This window comes from Bombyx mori, chromosome 27 (assembly GCF_030269925.1).
Source record: "Bombyx mori chromosome 27, ASM3026992v2".
Classification (NCBI taxonomy): Eukaryota; Metazoa; Arthropoda; class Insecta; order Lepidoptera; family Bombycidae; genus Bombyx; species Bombyx mori.
Genome location: NC_085133.1, coordinates 9631041 through 9652223, shown reverse-complemented (window position 1 = coordinate 9652223; position 21183 = coordinate 9631041). Strand labels below are relative to the sequence as shown.

The following is a 21183-nucleotide window of genomic DNA, read 5'->3' as shown; positions in this document are numbered from 1 at the left end:
TCCCTTCATCTCCTTTTTATCATCGCACCTCCCGCAATCGGAGCAGAGTTCATTCATCTGAAACCGCTGCATTCATCAACAGTGCGTTTCCAGAGGTCTTTTTTACCACGTACCATCCAGCTATGGAATGAGCTCCCTCCACGGTGTTTCCCGAGCGCTATGACATGCCCTTCTTCAAAAGAGGCTTGTGGAGATTATTAAGCGGTAGGCAGTGGCTTGGCTCTGCCCCTGGCATTGCTGAAATCCGTGGGCGACGGTAACCACCCACCATCAGGTGGGCCGTATGCTCGTCTGCCTACAAGGGCAATAAAAATAAAACATTCTAACTACTCTGAGAAGAAAGTACTGTGAAAACATCAATAATACACAAAATGTTAGTTATTCATCCAAATTTATATTATCACCTTTAAAGTATGCTATATAATTATAATCTAATCATCCAAACATTTTTACAAAACATTTTATGGAAACGGGTACCACGAAGTGATAATTTGAGTGTAAGAAAAAGAAAGATGTCGGCTGGAGCTATATCTAGTGAATAAGGTGGTTGCTCCATGGCATTGTCTCGCCCGGGGAATCTAGTATAATAAATAACTAGTCTGGTTATACAAATACTGTTACATAAAAACTTTTCTTTTTTTTTTCAACTTTTTAATTATTTTGAATTTGGAACACGTATTTTAAAAACTTCTTTCGATTTTGCACCATTTCACTTTTTTTTTCGTTTTCATTACAATATGAAATGAGGTGTTAAAGAAAATAGGATTGCAGTGATCGCCTTGCGCAGAGTGGGTATGGAGCCGTCGGTCATATTCCAGACACCTCGAAAGCTCGGTGTCAGCCGTATGTTCGTATATCGTACTATCAACAGATACAACAACACTTCGTCTGTCGAAGACCAGAAAAGACCAGAAAGACTCTGTCGCGTATTATAAAACAAGACCTGAAGCTCGGTGCTTATCGTCAATATACAGGATATGCCCTTTTTTTTTTTTTCCACATTAGAAAATCGCCGGATCCCCACCCGCGCGGCAGGTGGGGTATGTGGGAGTTGAACCTCACTAAAAACTCCTGCCGCTCACAACCGGCGCCCTACCTCGGACCGGGCCGGAGCCCAGTCGGGGCTATTGAAACGGCGGGACAGGGTTGACGCAGAGCACATTACATCCATCCCACCGTCCCACGGACGCCGGACCGGTGGCCGCCAGCGACACGACCACCGGTTCCCTCGTTCAGCGGGCCGAGAGCCCGCTTTGATGGCGCCGCGTTACACCTTCCCCCAGAGCGGTCGGGGGAACGCGGTCCACCATCACCCGGCAGGATATGCCCTAAATCAATCTTTACAATTAAAGAGAGTAGATCAATCAAAACGCCTTCTGTCGCGATACGCAGGCGAAGGGCACAGAAATGCCTTGCCAGAAATACTCTTTACCGATGAAAATTTTTCCACAATTGAAGAACACTACAATAAGCAAAATGATAAAGTGTACGCTCACAGCTCTAAAGAAGCTGCTCAAGTGGCCGGAAAGGTACAACGTGGTCATCATCCTGCGTCAGTGATGGTTTGGTGGGGCGTGTCTTATCAAGGAGTCATAAAACTACATTTTTGTGAAAAAGGAGTGAAAACTTCAGCCAAAGTGTATCAAGACATACAGTCTTGGATTATGTTGTGAAACCTCTGAGCAATACACTTTTTAAAAATATGCCGTGGAATTTCCAACAGGACTCTGCACCTGGTCACAAGGCACGAACTACCGAAGCCTGGCTTGACACGAACGTTATGGACATTATAAGAGCCGAAGACTGGCCCTCATCTAGCCCAGACCTCAACTCTTGAGACTTCAAATTATTGTCAGTTTTAGAGGACATGGCCTGCTTTAAACGACACGGCGACATTGATTCTTTTAAAAAACCTTTGAAGCAAGCTGTGGCGAAATTTCTCTTGGAAACCAATGCGTAAATCCATAGATTCGTGGCCAAATAGATTAAAAGCCTGTATAAAGCCAAAAGTGGCCATTTCAAATAGAATATTTTTGAATTTTTTGCGGAGACTTTAATAAATATGCAAGTATAAATTATAATAGTATTACGTTATTTCATTAGAAAAATGTGTTTTAATTTGTAACAGAACTTATGGCAGAATAGGTAGCGGAAAAAAAGATGGCATCTGTTGAGTGATTGATCAAATATTTGTTCACATTGATGATCTTGTGTGAAGGCCTAAAACGCTTAATTATTCTTTATCATTGCTTGACCTTCCAATATTCAAATAAAACAGTTAACATCCGGAAATCGATATAAATATATATTTTTTTTATTGCTTAGATGTGTGGACGAGCTCACAGCCCACCCGGTATGAAGTAGTTACTGGAGCCCATAGACATCTACAACGCAAATGCGCCACACACCTTGAGATACAGTTCTAAGGTCTCAGCATTGTCACAACGGCTACCCCACCCTTCAAGCCGAAACGCATTACTGCTTCACGGCAGAAATAGGCGGGGCGGTGGTACCTACCCGTGCGGACTCACAAGAGGTGCTACCACCAGTAAAAATTCCATGATGGTTTGCAGCGTTCACTTGTTGTTCTTGTTAGAAATTACTTAAGCTAATTATTAATACCTTACAAATGTTTTGGTTTATGCTCTTAATTTGTAAGTAGACTAAATAAATAAATTATTAAATAAACGTGATTTTGATCGACTTTACGCTCGTCCTCAGCGACTCATAAGAGAATGAGTTTTTGCAGAAAATTAAGGTCTTTTAGGCTTAGTCGAGCGGCAACATGCTTCACACTCAAGTGATCATTTAAAATGGTACGGATCGAGTCGTGGTACACAGAAAGCTCGGGGGCTATCTCTCTCAAACTTTAATGAGGTTTTTCAAAAACTATTGCCTTCATTTCTGCGACTTCAGTCGCAGACGTTGACGGCCTGCGAACAGAGCGAGCCAAATTTTTCGTCACATTACGACCGCTTTTGAATTCTTATTGGCCTGGGCCAAAAGTTTCCTCTAACTCTTTGACGTCGACGATCGCCTTGAAGACCCGATGGTCTTGTATACTCGTGGTGGCGCCGCCAGTCTGGCTGTAGTGTTGACCGTGGGAACCCCACTGCCCCGGTTTTGACCCCAGGCGGAGATCGGCTTCGGGTGAGAAGGTGCAAGGGCAGTCGTTTGGTGTGTAGAGACCTAAAAACATCCATCGGTTCGGTCCCAACATCTGCGGATCGGCAAGAACTACATACCCTTCGTGCCCCCTTATATATTTTAATAAATTAGATAGGTATACTAGTTTAAATGTCATAGATTTAAAAACAGCCGACTTTTTGCACAAGAAATATTTACTCATATGACTGCAGCTCATGTTTGATATAAATTATCGTCTTTGAACTTTTGATTCCGATTTTTAAATGTTTTGTTTGTCGAATACATTTTACTTAATATCCTCAAAACTCAACATCTTTTAATTTCATAGCTTCACCACGATGACTTATAGAATATCCTCTGAGTTTATCTTCTATTTCTTGAAGAGTCTTATCTTTAGTTTCCGGTACCATATAATAAGACACAACCAGACTATAAAACAGCACCACTGCATAGGCACAAAACGTTCCATCTACACCAATCAGAGAGAATAAATACGGCGCGGTTTTGATGTTTACAAACATGTGAATCGAGAAAAATGCATTACAAATTGATCCACACAAACCTCTATTTGCCATTGGATATAATTCATTACTAAGTATTGTGGTCAAAGAAGTAGCGCCAGCTCCGCTGGTGAACATATGGAAATGTTGCAAAAAGATCACAATAGCTATAATAATATGGTCAAAAGGTAGAAGAAGATTGTGACGCCTAGCGTATATGTATCCGGCCACACACAGAAACGCTAGTACATTCAACCCTACAAACGCGAATAAGAGCGGACGCCTTCTTATTCTAGAAGTTAAATAAATTGCTAAAGCAGTAGACAACATTCTTTCCATATCAAGCGATGCGATTACTTTAAACATATAAATATCCGTACCATATAATGCTGTGTGAATGTCCAAAGGATACGAATCGTAGACAATAGCACCAGAAAATTGAAAAATAGCATTCAAATGTATCGCTATAAATACTGGAATGTAAAATTCGCGCTTTTTGAACGACATAATAAAGTATGTTAAGTTTTCCTTAATCAATTTCGGCACGTTCTTTGTATAACTTTTCTTGGGTTTTTTGACGATCATATCGGCCTCGATCATTTTTTCCACTTCGTCATCGTCCTCTGGACCTCTCAGCCAGCGGCATTCATCGTAGCGCCCTTTAGTCGCCAAAAAAGTCGGTGATTCCGGTGTAAATATAGCAATTATCAATCCAGGTAAAGAGCAAAATAATAGTATTAGAGATATATGAGACCAGTTGTAAAACAAACCAAGTGAATGTGAAGATAAAACACCAACTAACAACGCAGCAGGTATTGTTGCTATAAAAGATCCACGGTATTTTGGACTGCTGTATTCTGCAATAAAAATACCGCCCATTGTGGTCCCAAGACCCTCAGATGTTCCTTGAAATATCTTTGCTAATAATAAGGCAGAAAACGATGAAGCCAAGCTGAATGTTATCCAACCGCAAACCATGAGAACTGAGCTGATAAGAACTGCAGGTCTCCGGCCAATTCTGTCTATGATTAGCGAAGTGAAGAGACATCCCATTAGTGTTGTTATCCCGATCAGTGATGCTGAAAGAATATGTTATAGCATATTTAGTTATGATTCAAATACAATGGAACAATAAAACTAATTAGATCTTTAGTAGAACGTAAATTTTATAGGATGCTGCGAATACCGTGGACTGCCATGAGAACAAACGAGTCCATTCTAAGGCAGCTAGACATCCGAAAAAGGCTCTCTTCCATCTGCCGGGAACGTGTTATGAGCTTCTTCGGACACATCATGCGGTCTCCCAGACATGAATTAGAGAAGCTCATAATTACGGGTCGAATAGAGGAAAAGCGCGCCGTGGGCAGAACATCAGCCAAATGGTCAGATCTGGCAAGAGAAGCACTCGGTGGTAGTCTGTACCATGCAGTCCATACCACCCATGATCGAGCACATTGGAAGTACGTCGCATGTGGTCGCGATCCTCAGTAATGAGGGAACGATATAGAAGTAGAAGTAAATTATAAAACATTCTTCGCGGTTATTTCCTTAGCTAAATTTAAGTATAAGTTCGAATAATTTACGACATCGGTGGTGAGTTTATTTGCGTAGTTTAACTTTTTATTACATAGCCAATGTATTTTTTTCTGAACGAATTGTTCGTCGGTTATGTCTAAGACGGGCGGTTTCCTCTCAAGCTAAAACATACTGCTAAAATTAAACAATTTTAGGCATACACGACCGCAACCAAATTAGTGCATTCGAGATGTGGTGCTGGTGAAAGATGCTAGGAATTCCCCGGACAGCACGTCGCACCAACGTGTCGATCCTCCATGAACTCCAGATAAAGACGAGGCTTTCTACCATCTGCCTACGTAGAGTTCTGGAATACTTTGGCCACATTGCTAGAAAGGATAACGGTAGCTTGGAGAAGCTAATGGTGACTGGCAAGGTGGACGGAAGAAGACTACGGGGTAGGGACTCATCACGTTGGACGGACCAGATCCGCACTACCCTCGACACCACAGTTCACGATGTTCTTCACTCGGCGGCAGATAAGAGCAAATGGCGTGGAATGATCCGCAATAAACTCTTGTTGCGAGGAGGTGGTCACGACCCTCAGTATTGAGGTAACTGAAACGACTACTCCTCTAGAAGAATTGTTATTCGTGTCTTTCTGTCTTATTTGAACCTTTGCTTAATTACAACACTTGATACAATACACACGCTAATTATTTCTCTATTACTGCTAGTAAAATTTTCATACCTAACCATGACTCCGAATCCTTATCCAAGTGTATCTCTCGACTCCTCTTCAGGTCTGAGAACAGTGACGCGTTAAACCCGATACACATCCCAGATGAAATCGTGTTTAAGGTCACACTCGATACGGCAAAGCACTGGAATTTTCGAGTGAGGTCGATAATTAATTTACACTTTTGGTACCCAAAACAGGAGAAAAATTATAATTTGAGTCAATTTATACGGAAGCATTTCAATTACAAAACAAGGAAAAGATATTATTATGATATCGAGGGGTGAAAAACTATTTTTGTCTAACGACATTTCGCTTGATTCGCGATATTCATCTTTATAAGACGTGTTTTATTTGGTATTAGTATCAACAGTTTTTAATTGAACTTCAATTATGTTTACTCCATTCAAATAGGTGAAAAAGTGTTTTTTGTAATGATATTTTTCCAAATTTTAAACTTTAAATGACTCTTCTATAAATGCTGCAAAAATTTCCCTTAAACCTTTCACCCCTAGATTTGTATGTTTTTTTAAAAAAAAAAATCTGATTGAAACGTTACTGATAGCCCGGAGGCCTTTCCAGCTTCACCAGGACAGGTGGGCGAGCAAAGGCTCAGCCAGGAGGGGTGGGATTTGCTAACAACTGCCCGAGCACCTCCGAAGGAGACCTTATAACTCAAGAGCAATTGCTTCGCGAATGAATCTACTACCGGATCGGAATCACGACCCACTGAGAATATCCGGCGAGAAACTCAGCGGGCTGATGCATGGGTTAGGTTGCACGTCGACCTCTTTGTCGAGTTCGACGAGTACGGTTACCGGGGTTCCTCAGCTTGCTCCTAGTGTTAGAGCTGAAGGTATCTAATGCAAGAGTTATTGGATCTGATGGATCCGTAAGGACGTGTAGATTTGTATGTATTTGAATACTCCTAATATTGACTTACTTGCTTCCAGAAAGGTGTCATTGATCGCCTAGCTCGGCACATTCTTACAGAATAACGAAAAAATATATTTTTCAGGACAAGCTATCTTAGCCTATGTTTATTTCAAACTGAAAATAATATTATTATCTAATTAAGTACCTACTAAATTCATTTGAATTTTTAATTTTGCTCGTATTAAAGCCGTTAATTATGATAATATTTCTTGTTTGTAGTTGAAGGGCCTTTAACACAGTTTAAAGTTTCCAAACACTGTTTCCACACTCCAACATTACCTGTATTATTATTACAGTATAATAAGTTACCTCACTGAATTCATTATGGCAAAACAGTTAAATTATTTTTGGTTACAATCTTGATTTCATATTTGGAGTCTGAAATAACTCGCAGATAAAGTCATGGCGATGGAAAAGTACATGCAAAGGCCTATTTAAATAACTTAGATTTTGTCTAAGTTACATTTTTTCCTATGAATCTTGTCTGACCTTACTTCAATAAAGTCCGTGCCGTGCCTAAAAGAGCTTTCCATCTTTCAGGACCTGAAGATTTAAATTGGCGGATCTAACTCGACTATATTAGTATGATTAGCCCCGCATTGGGCTTCCCAGATGACACTAAATCAATAGGAAAACTGCTTATGCAGTTGATTTTTACAATACTAGCTATTCAAAACGTAATTTACGTATGGCTGGAAATAAAGTTTAAATAGAGTTATGCTTCATTTTATGAAAAGTTGCAAATCTCTGGTACTATAGCACCGATTCTTATATAGTTTTCATAGGTAGAGATGAATTGATTTAGAGGAAAATCTATGTTTATAGACTATAATCAGATGAAAATCAAAAAATACTCATAAACTCTTAGAATGTCTACATTATATAGCTAATATTATAAATTCGAAAACAACTTTGTCTATTTGTAAATTTTTAGAAGTATCTATTTATCTACTGGGCAGACAACCAATGAGGTGAATAGACCTAATCAAAATAGATGGTGGGGACTGGTCGCGAAAGAGAATAGATCGAAAAGAATGGAGTGCATATGAAGAGACCTACACTCACTTTTTTACTGGTGGTAGGACCTCTTGTGAGTTCGCGCAGGTAGGTACCATCGCCCTGCCTATTTCTGCCGTGAAGCAGCAATGCGTTTCGGTTTGAAGGGTGGTGTAGCCGTTGTAAAAATACTCAGACCTTAGAACTTATATCTCAAGGTGGGTGGCGCATTTAGACGTTGTAGATGTCTATGGGCTCCAGTGACCACTTAACACCAGGTGGGCTGTGAGCTTGTCCATCCATCTAAGCAATAAAAAAATAATAAAAAAAAGGCTACTTCTCACCTCATTGGTCACCACTGGTCTCCGTTAACACAATTTAAAGTTTTTAAATAAATCTTAAGGAATCGCGGTAATAACAAGCAGAACTCATAATAAAATTAGTAACATTTAGACATAATTTGTTTATCTTAGTGATTCTGATAGTACATTCGTTCAAAGTAATGAAGTTATTATTGGGTTTTAATCGGTCCTTGACATGGCTGCAAATTTTCAAAGTGAATAGAAAGTCTTCAAATTTCCGACTATTATGTTGAAGGCTTCAATTCCACCTACGGCATAGGTTAAGCTAATCAATAATGTTATTACTCTGGTTATTATCTAGCGGTGTCCAACCTCAATAATAAATGATCATACTGGATAATATGCTTCTTTTCCGACCCTAATCCGACCCTATGCTCGCTCCTAATGGCGGAAACTACCAGTAATCCCCAGTCGCAGTTTCTAGATTATTTTCTCATCTCTAGAAATACCTGTATGAATGTCTTTGGCACAATATGTTTAAAAAAAGGAATGATAATGAGAAACAACAATAGAGTAGTAGTACGAACTTGACAAATGATTTACATAAATTCGAAATTATCTCTTTTAAATTGGGCAAACCCGTTTCGACAGTCGTATTTTCTGTTGGAATTACAATAATTAATTTGAATTTAGTATTTGGCTGTGCGCATTGAAGCCTACCAATCTGTGTGTTGTCAATTCGAATTTTTGACTTTTCCGGTCATTTACCAATCCGAAAAATAAAGCATGACAAATAGCTTATCTGTTTACTCACAGACATGAAATATTACGTAAGCTGAAAAATTTATCTTTTCCACCAGGGATACCATTTCATCCGCTATCTTGGAACCAAAGACCCCATTTGCCAATAAATTATTTCAATTTACCCATAGTAGCAGTTTCTTTTCCTCAATTATCATCTCCTTCTTAAATTCTCGTCTCTCCTGATTATACTTGTAGTAGGAACCTCCGCAGCACCACCACCCTATCCATATCTGCCGTGAAATACTACTGCCATTCGGTTTTGAGATAAGTCCGTTGTATAGCCATGCTAGTGATATTTCCATTCACTATGGGATATCAACGTGCCACTTAACAAAAGATTTACTAAACATATCCTCTTCACGAAAAAATTTAATGAATAAATTAAATTCCACCTCTCTCCTCCTAATTTCTTGAGCTTTATGACATGTGCTTTTTAATACGAGGTTTTTGGAGAGCACTCCGTGGTAGTAGCGGCTTGGCCGTGCCGTTGGCCTTATTGACGCGAAAACAGCCATGAACTAAAACGGCAATAAAAAGGATATTGGATAAAGGATATTGAAATCGGTTTTAACCAAAAAGTATTGTAACTTTTATTGACAGCTATCGGACAATAACAAAGGTGGTCAAAATTCACTTGCAAGTACGACACGAACCAGTATCCATTCTATACACACAAGATTCTAACCCTCACTACACTATTCTTCGACTCGGATCATTTGAAATTATATCGTTTTCTCACTTCGTGCTCTTTCTTACATCTTCTTTACCCAAGTTCCTCTCTAAGTAAGTAACCTCTCTAAGTTCTGGCACGCAGCCGAACCTTCTTGAACTTTCGTGCGATACAATCGCTATTAAGAAACCAAGCATTCGCTGGTGCCGCCGGTTTGATAAAGTTAGAAGGTATCTTGTAACCCCCGGAGTCCAAGAGTAGCACGGCATGCATTAGTGGAGAAAAGGCCTCCTAAGCTATTTTGGTAAGTCAGCATTCATGGCTATGAGAGATAAAGAATATAACGCTACAATGAGTTTTAGAATCTTGGAAGGCTATGCGTATATTGAGTTGACACAAGAGGATACACGAATTTTCATCTCCGAATCTGCACTTACTTTAAGTTTGCGAGTCAATGTAGTTAGTTTATTCTTTAGATTTTATTAGAAATTTGTCTCATTATGTTCTTTCAGATTAATCATTGTCTCATCATCATCAGCAATAGGACATCCTCTTAATATGTGTTCTATTTCTAAGAGCGTTTTATCTTTTGTTTCCGGTAACGTGTACATTGTCATGCCGAGGGCATATGAAAGCAGGGCGGCGTTCATAAAAAAAACACCGCTGACCCCAGCCCCAGAAAAGATATAAGGAACGTTTTTGATATTAACGAACATGTATAATGAAAATGTTATGTTACAAATCATTCCACAAGCGCTTCTATTTGCCAAAGGGAATATTTCTCCGGCCACAATATTTGGTAATGAAACAGATCCAGCCGCTAAAGAGAAATAGTTAAAACCATACAGAATTATACCGATCGATATGTGATCAAATGGTAATAAGTTATGATTTTTGCATAGTACATAAATTCCGAGTAATAGATACATTAGTATGTTAAGGCCGACTAAGCTTAGGAGCATGCTACGCCGTTTCATTTTTTGCGTGAGAAAAACAGAGAATATTGATGACAAAATTCTCACTATATCTAAATACATTACAATTAAATACATGTACTGATCTTTGTCAGTACCAAATACAGCTGTATGTATGTCTACAGTATAACTATCATACAGTATAGAACCGGAAAACAGGTTAATAAGTTGCATATGAACCATGATGAAGAGCGAAATACGTACCTCTCTCTTTTTAAAAAAAGTACCAATGAATGATAATTTATGTATCACTTTTTTGTAACCATTTATCTTATCATTGTTAATAGCATTTTGTTTTGAAGGTAAATTAGTCTTAATCAACATTTCAACTTCATTATTTTCATTGGGACCTCTTAGCCAGTAGAACACCTTTTTACATTGGTCATGCATTCCGATTTTTGCCAAAAAGCTCGGTGATTCCGGTGAAAAAACAATTAACGCCAATCCAGGGATCGAAAAGAATGCAAGAATAATAGCTACATTACGCCAATCGCATATAGAACTTAAACTGTGGGTTATAAAATCCCCAAACAACATGACCGGTTGAAAACTTGCTAAGAATGATGCTCTGTGATTAGGGCTAACGTATTCCCCTACTAAAATGTAGCCTGTAGTACTTTCAACACCTGCAGAGAAGCCTTGAAATATTTTGGCAACTAATAAAGCGGTGAAGGATTTAGCTGCAATGAATATTAACCAGCTGATTATCATGGTGGCCGATGCAATTATGAATGCAGGTCTCCTGCCGAACCGATCCATGAATATTGAACTGAATAGCGATCCAACGATGAATGATAAGCTGGTTGACGACGCTGCAAAAAATACATGTAAAGCATATAGTAATAGGTAGTGGAAAGAATATCAAAAGTTGCGAATGGGCAGTCAACATTTATTTGCTAGACAAAATGACTGTCTCGCCCTTTAAGAATGAATCACATGAATACTTAGCAGCAGAATGAGGTACATTGGTGCTATGTGCTCAAAATTAGACCTAAGATGCAATTAATTATTTAGCAAATTTATAATTTTAACGCATTTTGATTGATGATTTGATTTAACGCACTTGATTAGTTTTTATTCTTCCTCGTGAAATACTTAGTAACTTCCCACTGTATCCGAACTTCGGAATAAAAGCTAGCAGTCATCGTGGCTTAAAGGTTAAGACACCTGGGCATTCGGATCGAGCGATACTGCTATCCGGTGTTCGAATCATGTAGACAGGTACTAATGCTTCTAATGAAACGCGCACTGAACACATGTTCACGAATGATGCCACAATTAAGGAAGAACATCGTTTAATAAAAGACAAATCCGCGAAAAATATAATCTTATGAGCTTGTATGGGGTACCAACACCCTGCCTACTTCTGCCGTGTAGCAGTCATGTGTTTCGGCTTGAAGGATCAAGGCACCTTGCTGTACTATAAAACTGAGACTTAGAAATGAAGGCGGTATTTATGATGTTAATGTCTTTGGGCTCCGGTTAGCACTTAATACCAGGTGGGCCGTGAGCTAGTCTACTTATCTAAGCGATAACTTAAATAGGGAACACTTGAACGCAACCCAACTGAGGTCATCTGTATGGTTGCTCAGAATAATTTTGAAACATCCTTCCCTTACCCAGCCAAGACTCTAACTCCAAATCCAACTGTATTTCTTTAGTCTTCCTCAACTGTGCGAACAGTCCCGTATTGAATCCGTACATGAAGCCGTGTGTCAACATATTGAGTGTCACACCTGATGTGACGAAACACTGAAAATATTTGAATATTAATAATTATAATAAATAAATTCAGTATAATTTTTACTATTGATGCTATCTGTGGTATATGCCATCACAACCTGAAAGCCATTACCGATCTTCTGATAAAAACTAAAAGTGTCAAATATTCGTTTGAGTAGCATGAGGTGGCACCAATAGTTTCTTGACTTCTATAGCACACAAAATCAACAAGATAAAAAAATATGAATAAGGTTAACGAATGTTAACTGTAATTCTATTTGTGTCTAAAATACAGTTCGAAAACTACAAAAAAAAACACGTGTTTTTATAACAATGGATAGATAAATTAATAAACAGGTGTGTAAAAACATAAGCAGATGGTTAAAAATTTGTTGATATAGAATTTTCTAGATTAAAAAATTACTTTAAATTACAATTACAAATACAATTATTTTCAAAATTGCATGATGTGTCAATCGAACAATTTCTCAGAGCGGTTTATTAATATTTTTTAAAAAAATTACCTGTTTTATAAATGGCGTCATCCATTGTCTGCGACGAGGCATTTTGTAGATAATATGTTGAAGATTTTTATTTTATAATCGTATTTAAAAGTACTCAGCGAGCACTGTATTTAAGTCGTTTGCATTTTTATGAATGCCTAAGTGCAGCAGTAATGTTCACATTGGTTTGAATAGCGATTAATTGGATTGCACATTGATATTGTTTGAAATGTAAATTTTAGCGAACACTAATAAGGTAAGACTTCTACAAGTTGGGCCCGTGGACAACATTTATGACGGATCAGGATGGTTCGTTGGTGTTTTTAAAATGATAACGCCAGCATTGCTGGCACCATTCTCTTCACCATTATGATTGCTTTCCGTAGTGACATTAGTTAAGACTCACTTTTCCAATGAATTCCATTTATAACATTTCAAGTGTACAGCGATAACAAAAGAGAGCTCCGCCTCGTTCGGCTGCTCGAACCGAAATGTTTTGTGCGCCGTCGGGTCTTCGTGTCCCCTTGGGGGGGGGGGGTACAGATCGGGCCTTGGGGCAATCCCCTCTGCCCGAGCTTGAACTCCCTGCCTAGCTTTGTGCGACAATAATCACTCGTATTTATATATGTATGTATATGTATGTAGTTAGATCAGTCTCCTCGAGGGATCCACCTTGTGTTCCATGTGCACCATGCGTTAGCGCGCCGCTCAGGAGTGACATCAGCCGACTTTCCAAAACCTTCGTTTCGCCTTGAAGTCCTTTGTGTCAGTCGTGCGTCTGGTTGCAGTGTTGACTGCGATGACCTCCTTACTCCGTTCGGATTCAGACCTTGGGGAGGATCAAAAGCTTGGGAGGAAGTTCAGGGGAGTCGCTTAGTGTGTAGTTCCCTAAATACCACCCTCAAGCCCGTAGTTCACTTCTTAAATTTATAGACCGTCGAGGTACAGACATCCCGGGTGCAGAGTTTGTTGGAGAAACGGCCTCGGCACAAAAAAGTCCCAAAAATCATCTTTGGGTTCATGGCTTACTCCCAATATTTGCGGACCGACGAGTCTCACATACCCAGCGCGACCCCTGGGTGCGGGGGGCGGGATCTTTCTAGGAAGTTCAGCATCCGGCCTAACAGAAAGGCTGATTCTTATCCTTCCAGCGACCCCGCCCGAGCGGCCTGAAAAGCCCCCGTACTGCGGGGACCGGTGTCGTTGGTCGATGACGATTGCCTCGACGGACGTCGGCATCCGAGATATCTGCGTTTCGGTCAGAAAAAGTAGGGCAGGCTGCGCCGTCCCAAAGTGGTGGTGTATGCCCTCCAGGTTGTTATGTAAGCCCCTGACATTGCTGAAAAATTAAACATAACATTAAATGTGGAATGGGATATCGTTGATAAAAAAAAATTATAGTCTTTTTATGTGGATAGTGGGAGTGGGTGAGGTAGGAAGTTCGCGGTAAATTCATAGCAATACCTGAATAAAGCAGGAACATAGCGTGTGCTCGGCCACCGGTTGTGTAAGAGGCTGACACAAGACGTGAAATGGCCTGTAGCGTCGATCGCATGACAAGATTGTACCCGCTTAATGGAACAGCTTCCCGGGGCGGAGTTTAGTAGTGACACCTGGGTTCAGGTCCCCTACTGACCGGCGGGCGGTGGCGAATACCATTTCACAGGGTCTCCCTAGACCCCCATCAAACGATCGTGTCCCGCAAGTTCGCAAGCTAGTCTGCTCTGCAAGTTCCAAGTATCACCAAGGATCACCCCAAACAAGGAAGAGGAAAGGGAAGGAATAGAACTGGCTCTCCAATTCACATGCCGGAACACAGCTAGGCTATTTGGCGGGGGACTCTAATTGGAATGTTACAAAAAAAAAGTTTTACTTGTTGAGAACGATTTCCTTACAATCCTCACATTTCAAGCTCAAAGTTTTACCACGATGACCTATAGAATATCCTCTGAGTTTATCTTCTATTTCTTGAAGAGTCTTATCTTTAGTTTTTGGTGCCATACTATTACGCCGGCAAGAGCAACGTCATCTATCATTGAATAGCGAAAACGAATATCAAAAGAACTAGTAAAATCGAGAACGTTTGGGAAGCACAACGCCATCTATTGTCAAATAGTGGAAACACTTACCGAAACTACTTTACTTGTCAGGAACGTTCTCGATAATTCTAAGGATTTCGTATTCACTATAAAAGCGTTGCAGAGTTGATACGGATTTAGTAATCGGATCTACTCGAAGCGAAATAGCGAACGGATCACTTGAAGCGAAGCGGATTACAAATTGTAAAGCGTTCTGTGAGTGTTCTAAGTGATAAAGTTTTAATTTTTATTTCAGTGGAAGTTTTATTTATCCCGAACCCCAGCGCGTAACAATATAATAAGACGCAAACAGACTATAAAACAGCACCACTGCATAGGACCAAAACGTTCCATCTACACCAATCAGAGAGAATAAATACGGCGCGGTTTTGATGTTTATAAACATGTGACTCGAGAAAAATATATTACAAATCAATCCACACAAATCCCTATTTGTCTTTGAATTCATTACTAATTATTGTGGTCATGGGTTCATGGATCATTACTAATTATTGTGGTCAAAGAAGTAGCGCCAGCTCTGCTGGTGAACAAATGGGAATGTTGCAAAAAGATCACAATAGCTATATGGTCAAAAGGTAGAAAATTGTGACGCCTAGCGTATATGTATCTGGCCTCACACAGAAACGCTAGTACATTCAGTTCCATAAGCGCGAGCAAGACCGGACGCGTTCTTATTTTAGAGGTTAAATAAAATGCAAAAACAGTAGATAAAATTCTTTGCATATCAAATGATGCGATTACTTTTATTACTTTGCTTTATTATTATTACAGGCAGGAGGTGGATGAAAGAAACCGAGGATCGTGCTCTGTGGCGAGCAGCAGTGGAGTGCTGTAGGCTGGTGATGATGATGATGATGATGATTAATGATGATGATAACTTTGAACATGTAAATACCAGTATCATATAATGCTGTGTGAATGTTCAAAGGATACAAATCGTGAACGATAGCATCGGAAAATTGAAAAATAACATTTAAATGTATCACTATAAATAGCAGAACGTGAAATTCATGTATTTTGAACGACTTGACAAAGTACGTGAAATTTTCCTTAATCAATATTGATGCCCATGAGCGACGGTAACCACTCACCATCTGGTATGGCGTGTGCTCTCATCTGCCTCAAATGGCAATAAAGAAGGATATTGGATAAAGGATACTGAAATCGGTTTTAACCAAAAAGTATGAAAGTTGACAGCTGTCGGACAATAACAAAGGTGGTCAAAGTGTACTCGCATGTACGATACGAACCAGTATCCATTCTATACACACAAGATTGTAACCCTCACTACACTATTCTTTGGATAATTTGAAATTATATCGTCTTTTCGCTTCGTGCTCTTTCTTACATCTTCTTTTTTATCCAGTGCCTTCCTTACACTTATATATGTCCCAATCGAAGTTCTGCCACGCAGCCTAACCTTCTCGAACTTTCGTACGATACAATCGCTATTGCTTGAGAAACCAAGCATTCGTTGACCGCGCCGGCTTGATAAAGTTAGAAGATATCTTGTAGCCCTCGGAGTCCAAGAGTAGCATGGCATGCGTTAGTGGAGAAGAGATTTCAATGGAGATTTTTCGCGTCAAAAAACAAAATTATTTTCGGGTCATTGAACCATTTTGGTAAGTCAGCATTTATGGTTATAAGAGATCAAGAATATAATGCTGTAATGAGTTCTGGAATCTTTGAAATTTTTGCGTAGATTGAGTTGACACAAAAGGATACGCGAATTTTCATCTCCGAATCTGCACTTACTTTAAGTTTGCGAGTCAATGTAGTTAGTTTATTCTTTAGACTTTATCAGAAATTTGTCTCATTATGTTTTTTCAGATTAATCATTGTTTCATCATCATCAGCAATAGGACACCCTCTTAATATGATTTCTATTTCTAAGAGCGTTTTATCTTTTGTTTCCGGTAACATGTACATTGTGATGACGAGGGCATATGAAAGCAGGGCGGCGTTCATAAAGAAAACTCCGCTGACACCAACTTTAGAAAAGATATAAGGAATGTTTTTGATATTGATGAACGTGTATAATGAAGCCATTATGTTACAAACCACCCCACAAGCGCTTCTATTGGCCAAAGGGAATATTTCTCCGGCCACAATATTAGGTAAAGAAGCAGATCCAGCCGCTAAAGAAAAATAGTTAAAACCATACAGAGTCATACCGATCGATATGTGATCAAATGGTAATAAGTTATGATTTTTGCATAGTACATAAATTCCGAGTAATAGATACATTAATATGTTAAGGCTGACTAAGTTTAGAAGCATGTTACGCCGTTTTAATTTTTGCGTGAGAAAAACAGAGAATATTGATGAGGACATTCTCACTATATCTAAATACATTACAATTAAATACATGTACTGATCTTTGTCGGTACCAAATACAGCTGTATGTACGTCTACAGTGTAATTATCATACAGAAAAGCACCGGAAAACAAGTTAATAAGTTGCAAATGAATCATGATAAAGAGCGAAATACGTAGTTCTCTTTTCTTTAAAAAAGTACCAAAGAAGGACAATTTATGTATCACTTTTTTGTAACCATTTATCTTATCATTGTTAATAGCATTTTGTTTTGAAGGTAAATTAGTTTTAATCAACATTTCAACTTCATTATTTTCATTGGGACCTCTTAGCCAATAGAACACCTTTTTACATTGGTCATGCTTTCCGATTTTTGCCAAAAAACTCGGTGATTCCGGTGAAAAAACAACAAACGCCAATCCAGGGATCGAAAAGAATGCAAGAATAATAGCTACATTATGCCAATCACATATAGAGCTTAAACCGTGGGTTAAGAAATCCCCAAACAGCATGGACGGTTGAATACTTGCCAAGAATGATGCTCTGTAATTAGGGCTAACGTATTCCCCTACTAAAATGTAGCCTGTAGTACTTTCAACACCTGCAGAGAAGCCTTGAAATATTTTGGCAACTAATAAAGCGGTGAAGGATTTAGCTGCAATGAATATTAACCAGCCGATTATCATGGTGGCCGATGCAATTATGAATGCAGGTCTCCTGCCGAAACGATCCATGAATATTGAACTGAATAGCGTTCCAACGATGAATGATAAGTTGGTTGACGAGGCTGCAAAAAATACATGTAAAGCATATAGTAAATTATGGGTAGTGGAAAGAATATCAAAAGTTGCGAATGGGCAGTCAACATTTATTTGCTAGACAAAATGACTGTCTCGCCCTTTATGAATGGATCACAATGACGTGAATACTTAGCATTAGAATGAGCTACATTGGTGTTATGTGCTCAAAATTAGCCCTACGATGTAACTCATTATTAAGTAAGTTTATAATTTTAACGCATTTTGATTTAATCACTTGATTAGTTTTTATTCTTCTTCGTGAAATACTGGGTAACTTTCCTCTATATCTGAACTTCTAAATAAAAGCTTGAAGTCATCGTGGCCTAAACTTTTTGAGCCCCGTGAGCTCACCTACTAGTTACGGTTACGCTGGAATAGCCGCTCCAGGCTACCAGCTTAGGTAGAAAAAAAAAGGCCTAAAGCTTAAGACACCTGGGCATTCGTATCGAGCGATGCAGCTGTGCCGGTATTCCAATCATGTAGACGGGTACTAATGTTTCTAATGAAACTCGCACTAAGCACATGTTCACGAATGACTTCCACAGTTAAGGAATAACATCGTTTAATAAAAGACAAACCCGCAAAAAATATATTTTTCATAATAACTGGTGGTAGGGCTGGTAGGGCTGATAGGGTCTTATGAGCCTGTCTGGGATACAAACACCTTGCCTACTTTTGCCGTGAAGCATGTGTTTCGGCTTGAAGGATCGGGCTAGTTGCTATACTATAAAACTGATACTTAGAAAGTAAGTCTCAGTGTGTTTATGTTATTGTAGCTGCAGTAAATCCTTAATACCAGGTGGGCCGTGAGCTGGTCTACTTAACTAAGCAGTAATTAAAAAAAAAGAACACTTGAACGCAACCCAGCTAACGTCTTATGTATGTTTGCTGAGAATAATTTTGAAACATCCTTCCCTTACCCAGCCAAGACTCTAACTCCAAATCCAACTGTATTTCTTTAGTCTTCCTCAACTGTGCGAACAGTCCCGTATTGAATCCGTACATGAAGCCGTGTGTCAACATATTGAGGGTCACACCTGATGTGGCGAAACACTGAAAATGTTTGAATGAATTAATATTTTTTTTTATTTTTTTATTACTTAGATGGGTGGGCGAGCTCACAGACCACCTGGTGTTAAGTGGTTACTGGAGCCCATAGACATCTACAACGTAAATGCGCCACTCACCTTGAGATATAAGTTCTAAGGTATAGTTACAACGACTGCCCCACGTTTCAAACCGAAACGCATTACTGCTTCACGGCAGAAATAGATAGGGTGGTGGTAACTACCCGTGCGGACTCACAAGAGGTCCTACCACCAATAAGTATAGTTATAACTATCGATTTTGGGTATTATAACAATTTGGTAGTTAACTGATTCCATCACAACGCGAATGCCATTACAGACCTCCTGTTAGAAACTAAAAGTTTTAAATATTCATTCGTGCACCACGAGGCGGTACCAATAGTCTCTTGACTTCAATAGCAGAAAATAATCAAGATATAAAAAAATATAAACAAGGTTATCGATGTGTAAAGACAAAGAAAGAATTACAGTTAACAAGTATCCAGCTCGAAAACTACAAAAAAAAAACACGTCTTCATGATAACAATGGATAGATAGGTTAATAGACAGATTAATAAAAAATTTCTTAATTAAAAATTACTACAATTGTTGAAGTTATACTTCTTTAGGCGCGTTATGACAAAATTTATGAGAGTTAAATTTTACGATGCGCGCGCACCGTGACACAAAATTAACAGAATGAAGTTGCCCACTAAATCGCTCATTACAATACGACCGACGTAACTTGGCGAGTCTGAATATAGCCGCAGGTGAACTTTCGCGCATGTACACTCGTAAAAAAAGATGTTATTAGCATTCATTGTTTAGTAATATAAATGACAACATTATTATTTAATATAATTAATACTAAATATTATTAAATTATTAACGTTAAATATTTATTATTAATTATTTAATGCATAAAAAATAAGAAACAAATTTTATAAAAATAAAGTATAACTTCTTACGCGCGTACATAAGTACACGCACCCTTTTTTTTTAAAAGTGCATGATGTGTCAATCGAACAATTTCTCAGAGCACTTGATTAATATTTTTGTGCAATTTTTACCTGATTTATAAATGGCGTCATCCATTGTCTGCGACGAGGCATATTGTAGATATGTTAGTATGATATTTATTTTATAATTGTTTATATTACATACTGCAGCGAGCACTGTATTTTAGTCGTTCGTATTTAGATGAATGCGTAAGCGCGTTCCGACACTAATTTTCACAAAGGTTTGAATTGCAATTAATTGGATATTGATATTATCTTAAATGCAAATTTTAGCTAACAGGAATAAGATTGGCTTCCACTAATTGGGCCCGTGGATAACATATATAATAATTAATGAGTGGTTTTTCATTTCCACATGATAACATGTCGAGTGTGCTTACTGTGAGTTATTTAATCATCGATCGCCTAAAAAAAATTTTTATTTTTTTTATTGCTTAGATGTGTGGACGAGCTCACAGCCCACCTGGTGTTAAGTGGTTACTGGAGCCCATAGACAGTTGACTAAAGCTTGTATGTAGTTAGATCAGGTTCGCAGCGTTAGTGGATCGGGAGGATCCGTAATAACGTGTTTGAGGCGACGTCGACTGTTTACCATTCGGTCTACAGGATCGGGTATGTAGTTCCCGGCGGCCACGACAAGAGGGTTTTCATGTCGTGCCGCTTTTTCGAAGTGGCGCAATGATGCCGACTGTAGATGCTTACTGACAGAGTCTAGCTCCAGGTCATCATGAAGATCCACGTTCGGTGCTCCGGCGGCTATCCTGCAAAATGGGATTGAATAACGAGTTGGTGCGGGCCGTGTGGGCGAACACTACACTTGCATAGGTCATGACGGGGCGTATGCAAGTTTTGTAGAGTGTTACCTTATTTCGAAGGAACAATTTACTTTGCTTGCCAATCATGGAACTTGTTAACGCTACGGTCTCGTTAATAGAGTAACTTTACCGAATGACGTTTGAGTTACAAATTAATGTATTTTGAGAGCGCGATCAGTTATAATTTCTTTACTTTTAAGCAAATTAAATTGTCACGGAATTTATGGCCGTCTAACCAATACAACACTAATGTTTTTT

The 21183-nt window shown here is 39.0% G+C and overlaps 3 protein-coding genes across 6 annotated transcripts; all 3 read right to left on the bottom strand.

Moving 5' to 3' along the window:
* Positions 1 to 420: 420 nt before the first annotated feature.
* LOC110385171 (uncharacterized) lies at positions 421 to 6327 on the bottom strand. Its single transcript, XM_021347929.3, has 2 exons — positions 5914 to 6327; positions 421 to 4726 (listed from the first exon to the last, which is right to left on the bottom strand). The coding sequence occupies exons 1-2, from the start codon at positions 5999 to 6001 to the stop codon at positions 3447 to 3449; spliced, it is 1368 nt and encodes a 455-aa protein (XP_021203604.2). The 5' UTR covers positions 6002 to 6327; the 3' UTR covers positions 421 to 3446.
* Positions 6328 to 9504: 3177 nt separating this feature from the next.
* On the bottom strand, positions 9505 to 19198 carry LOC101736616 (uncharacterized). 4 transcript variants are annotated; one of them, XM_062676403.1, is made up of 4 exons: positions 18945 to 19198; positions 12830 to 14147; positions 12203 to 12335; positions 9505 to 11395 (listed from the first exon to the last, which is right to left on the bottom strand). In XM_062676403.1, the coding sequence occupies exons 2-4, from the start codon at positions 12869 to 12871 to the stop codon at positions 10092 to 10094; spliced, it is 1479 nt and encodes a 492-aa protein (XP_062532387.1). In that variant the 5' UTR covers positions 12872 to 14147; positions 18945 to 19198; the 3' UTR covers positions 9505 to 10091. The 4 variants fall into 4 exon arrangements, with proteins under 4 accessions (XP_062532387.1, XP_062532388.1, XP_004926096.1 ...); XM_062676404.1 differs by lacking the exon at positions 18945 to 19198 and adding an exon at positions 14273 to 15313; XM_004926039.5 differs by lacking the exon at positions 18945 to 19198 and having other exon boundaries at positions 12830 to 15313.
* Positions 16708 to 19047, bottom strand: LOC110385169 (uncharacterized). The gene is made up of 3 exons (XM_021347909.1): positions 18945 to 19047; positions 17817 to 18011; positions 16708 to 17045 (listed from the first exon to the last, which is right to left on the bottom strand). The coding sequence occupies exons 1-3, from the start codon at positions 19045 to 19047 to the stop codon at positions 16708 to 16710; spliced, it is 636 nt and encodes a 211-aa protein (XP_021203584.1).
* Positions 19199 to 21183: the final 1985 nt, after the last annotated feature.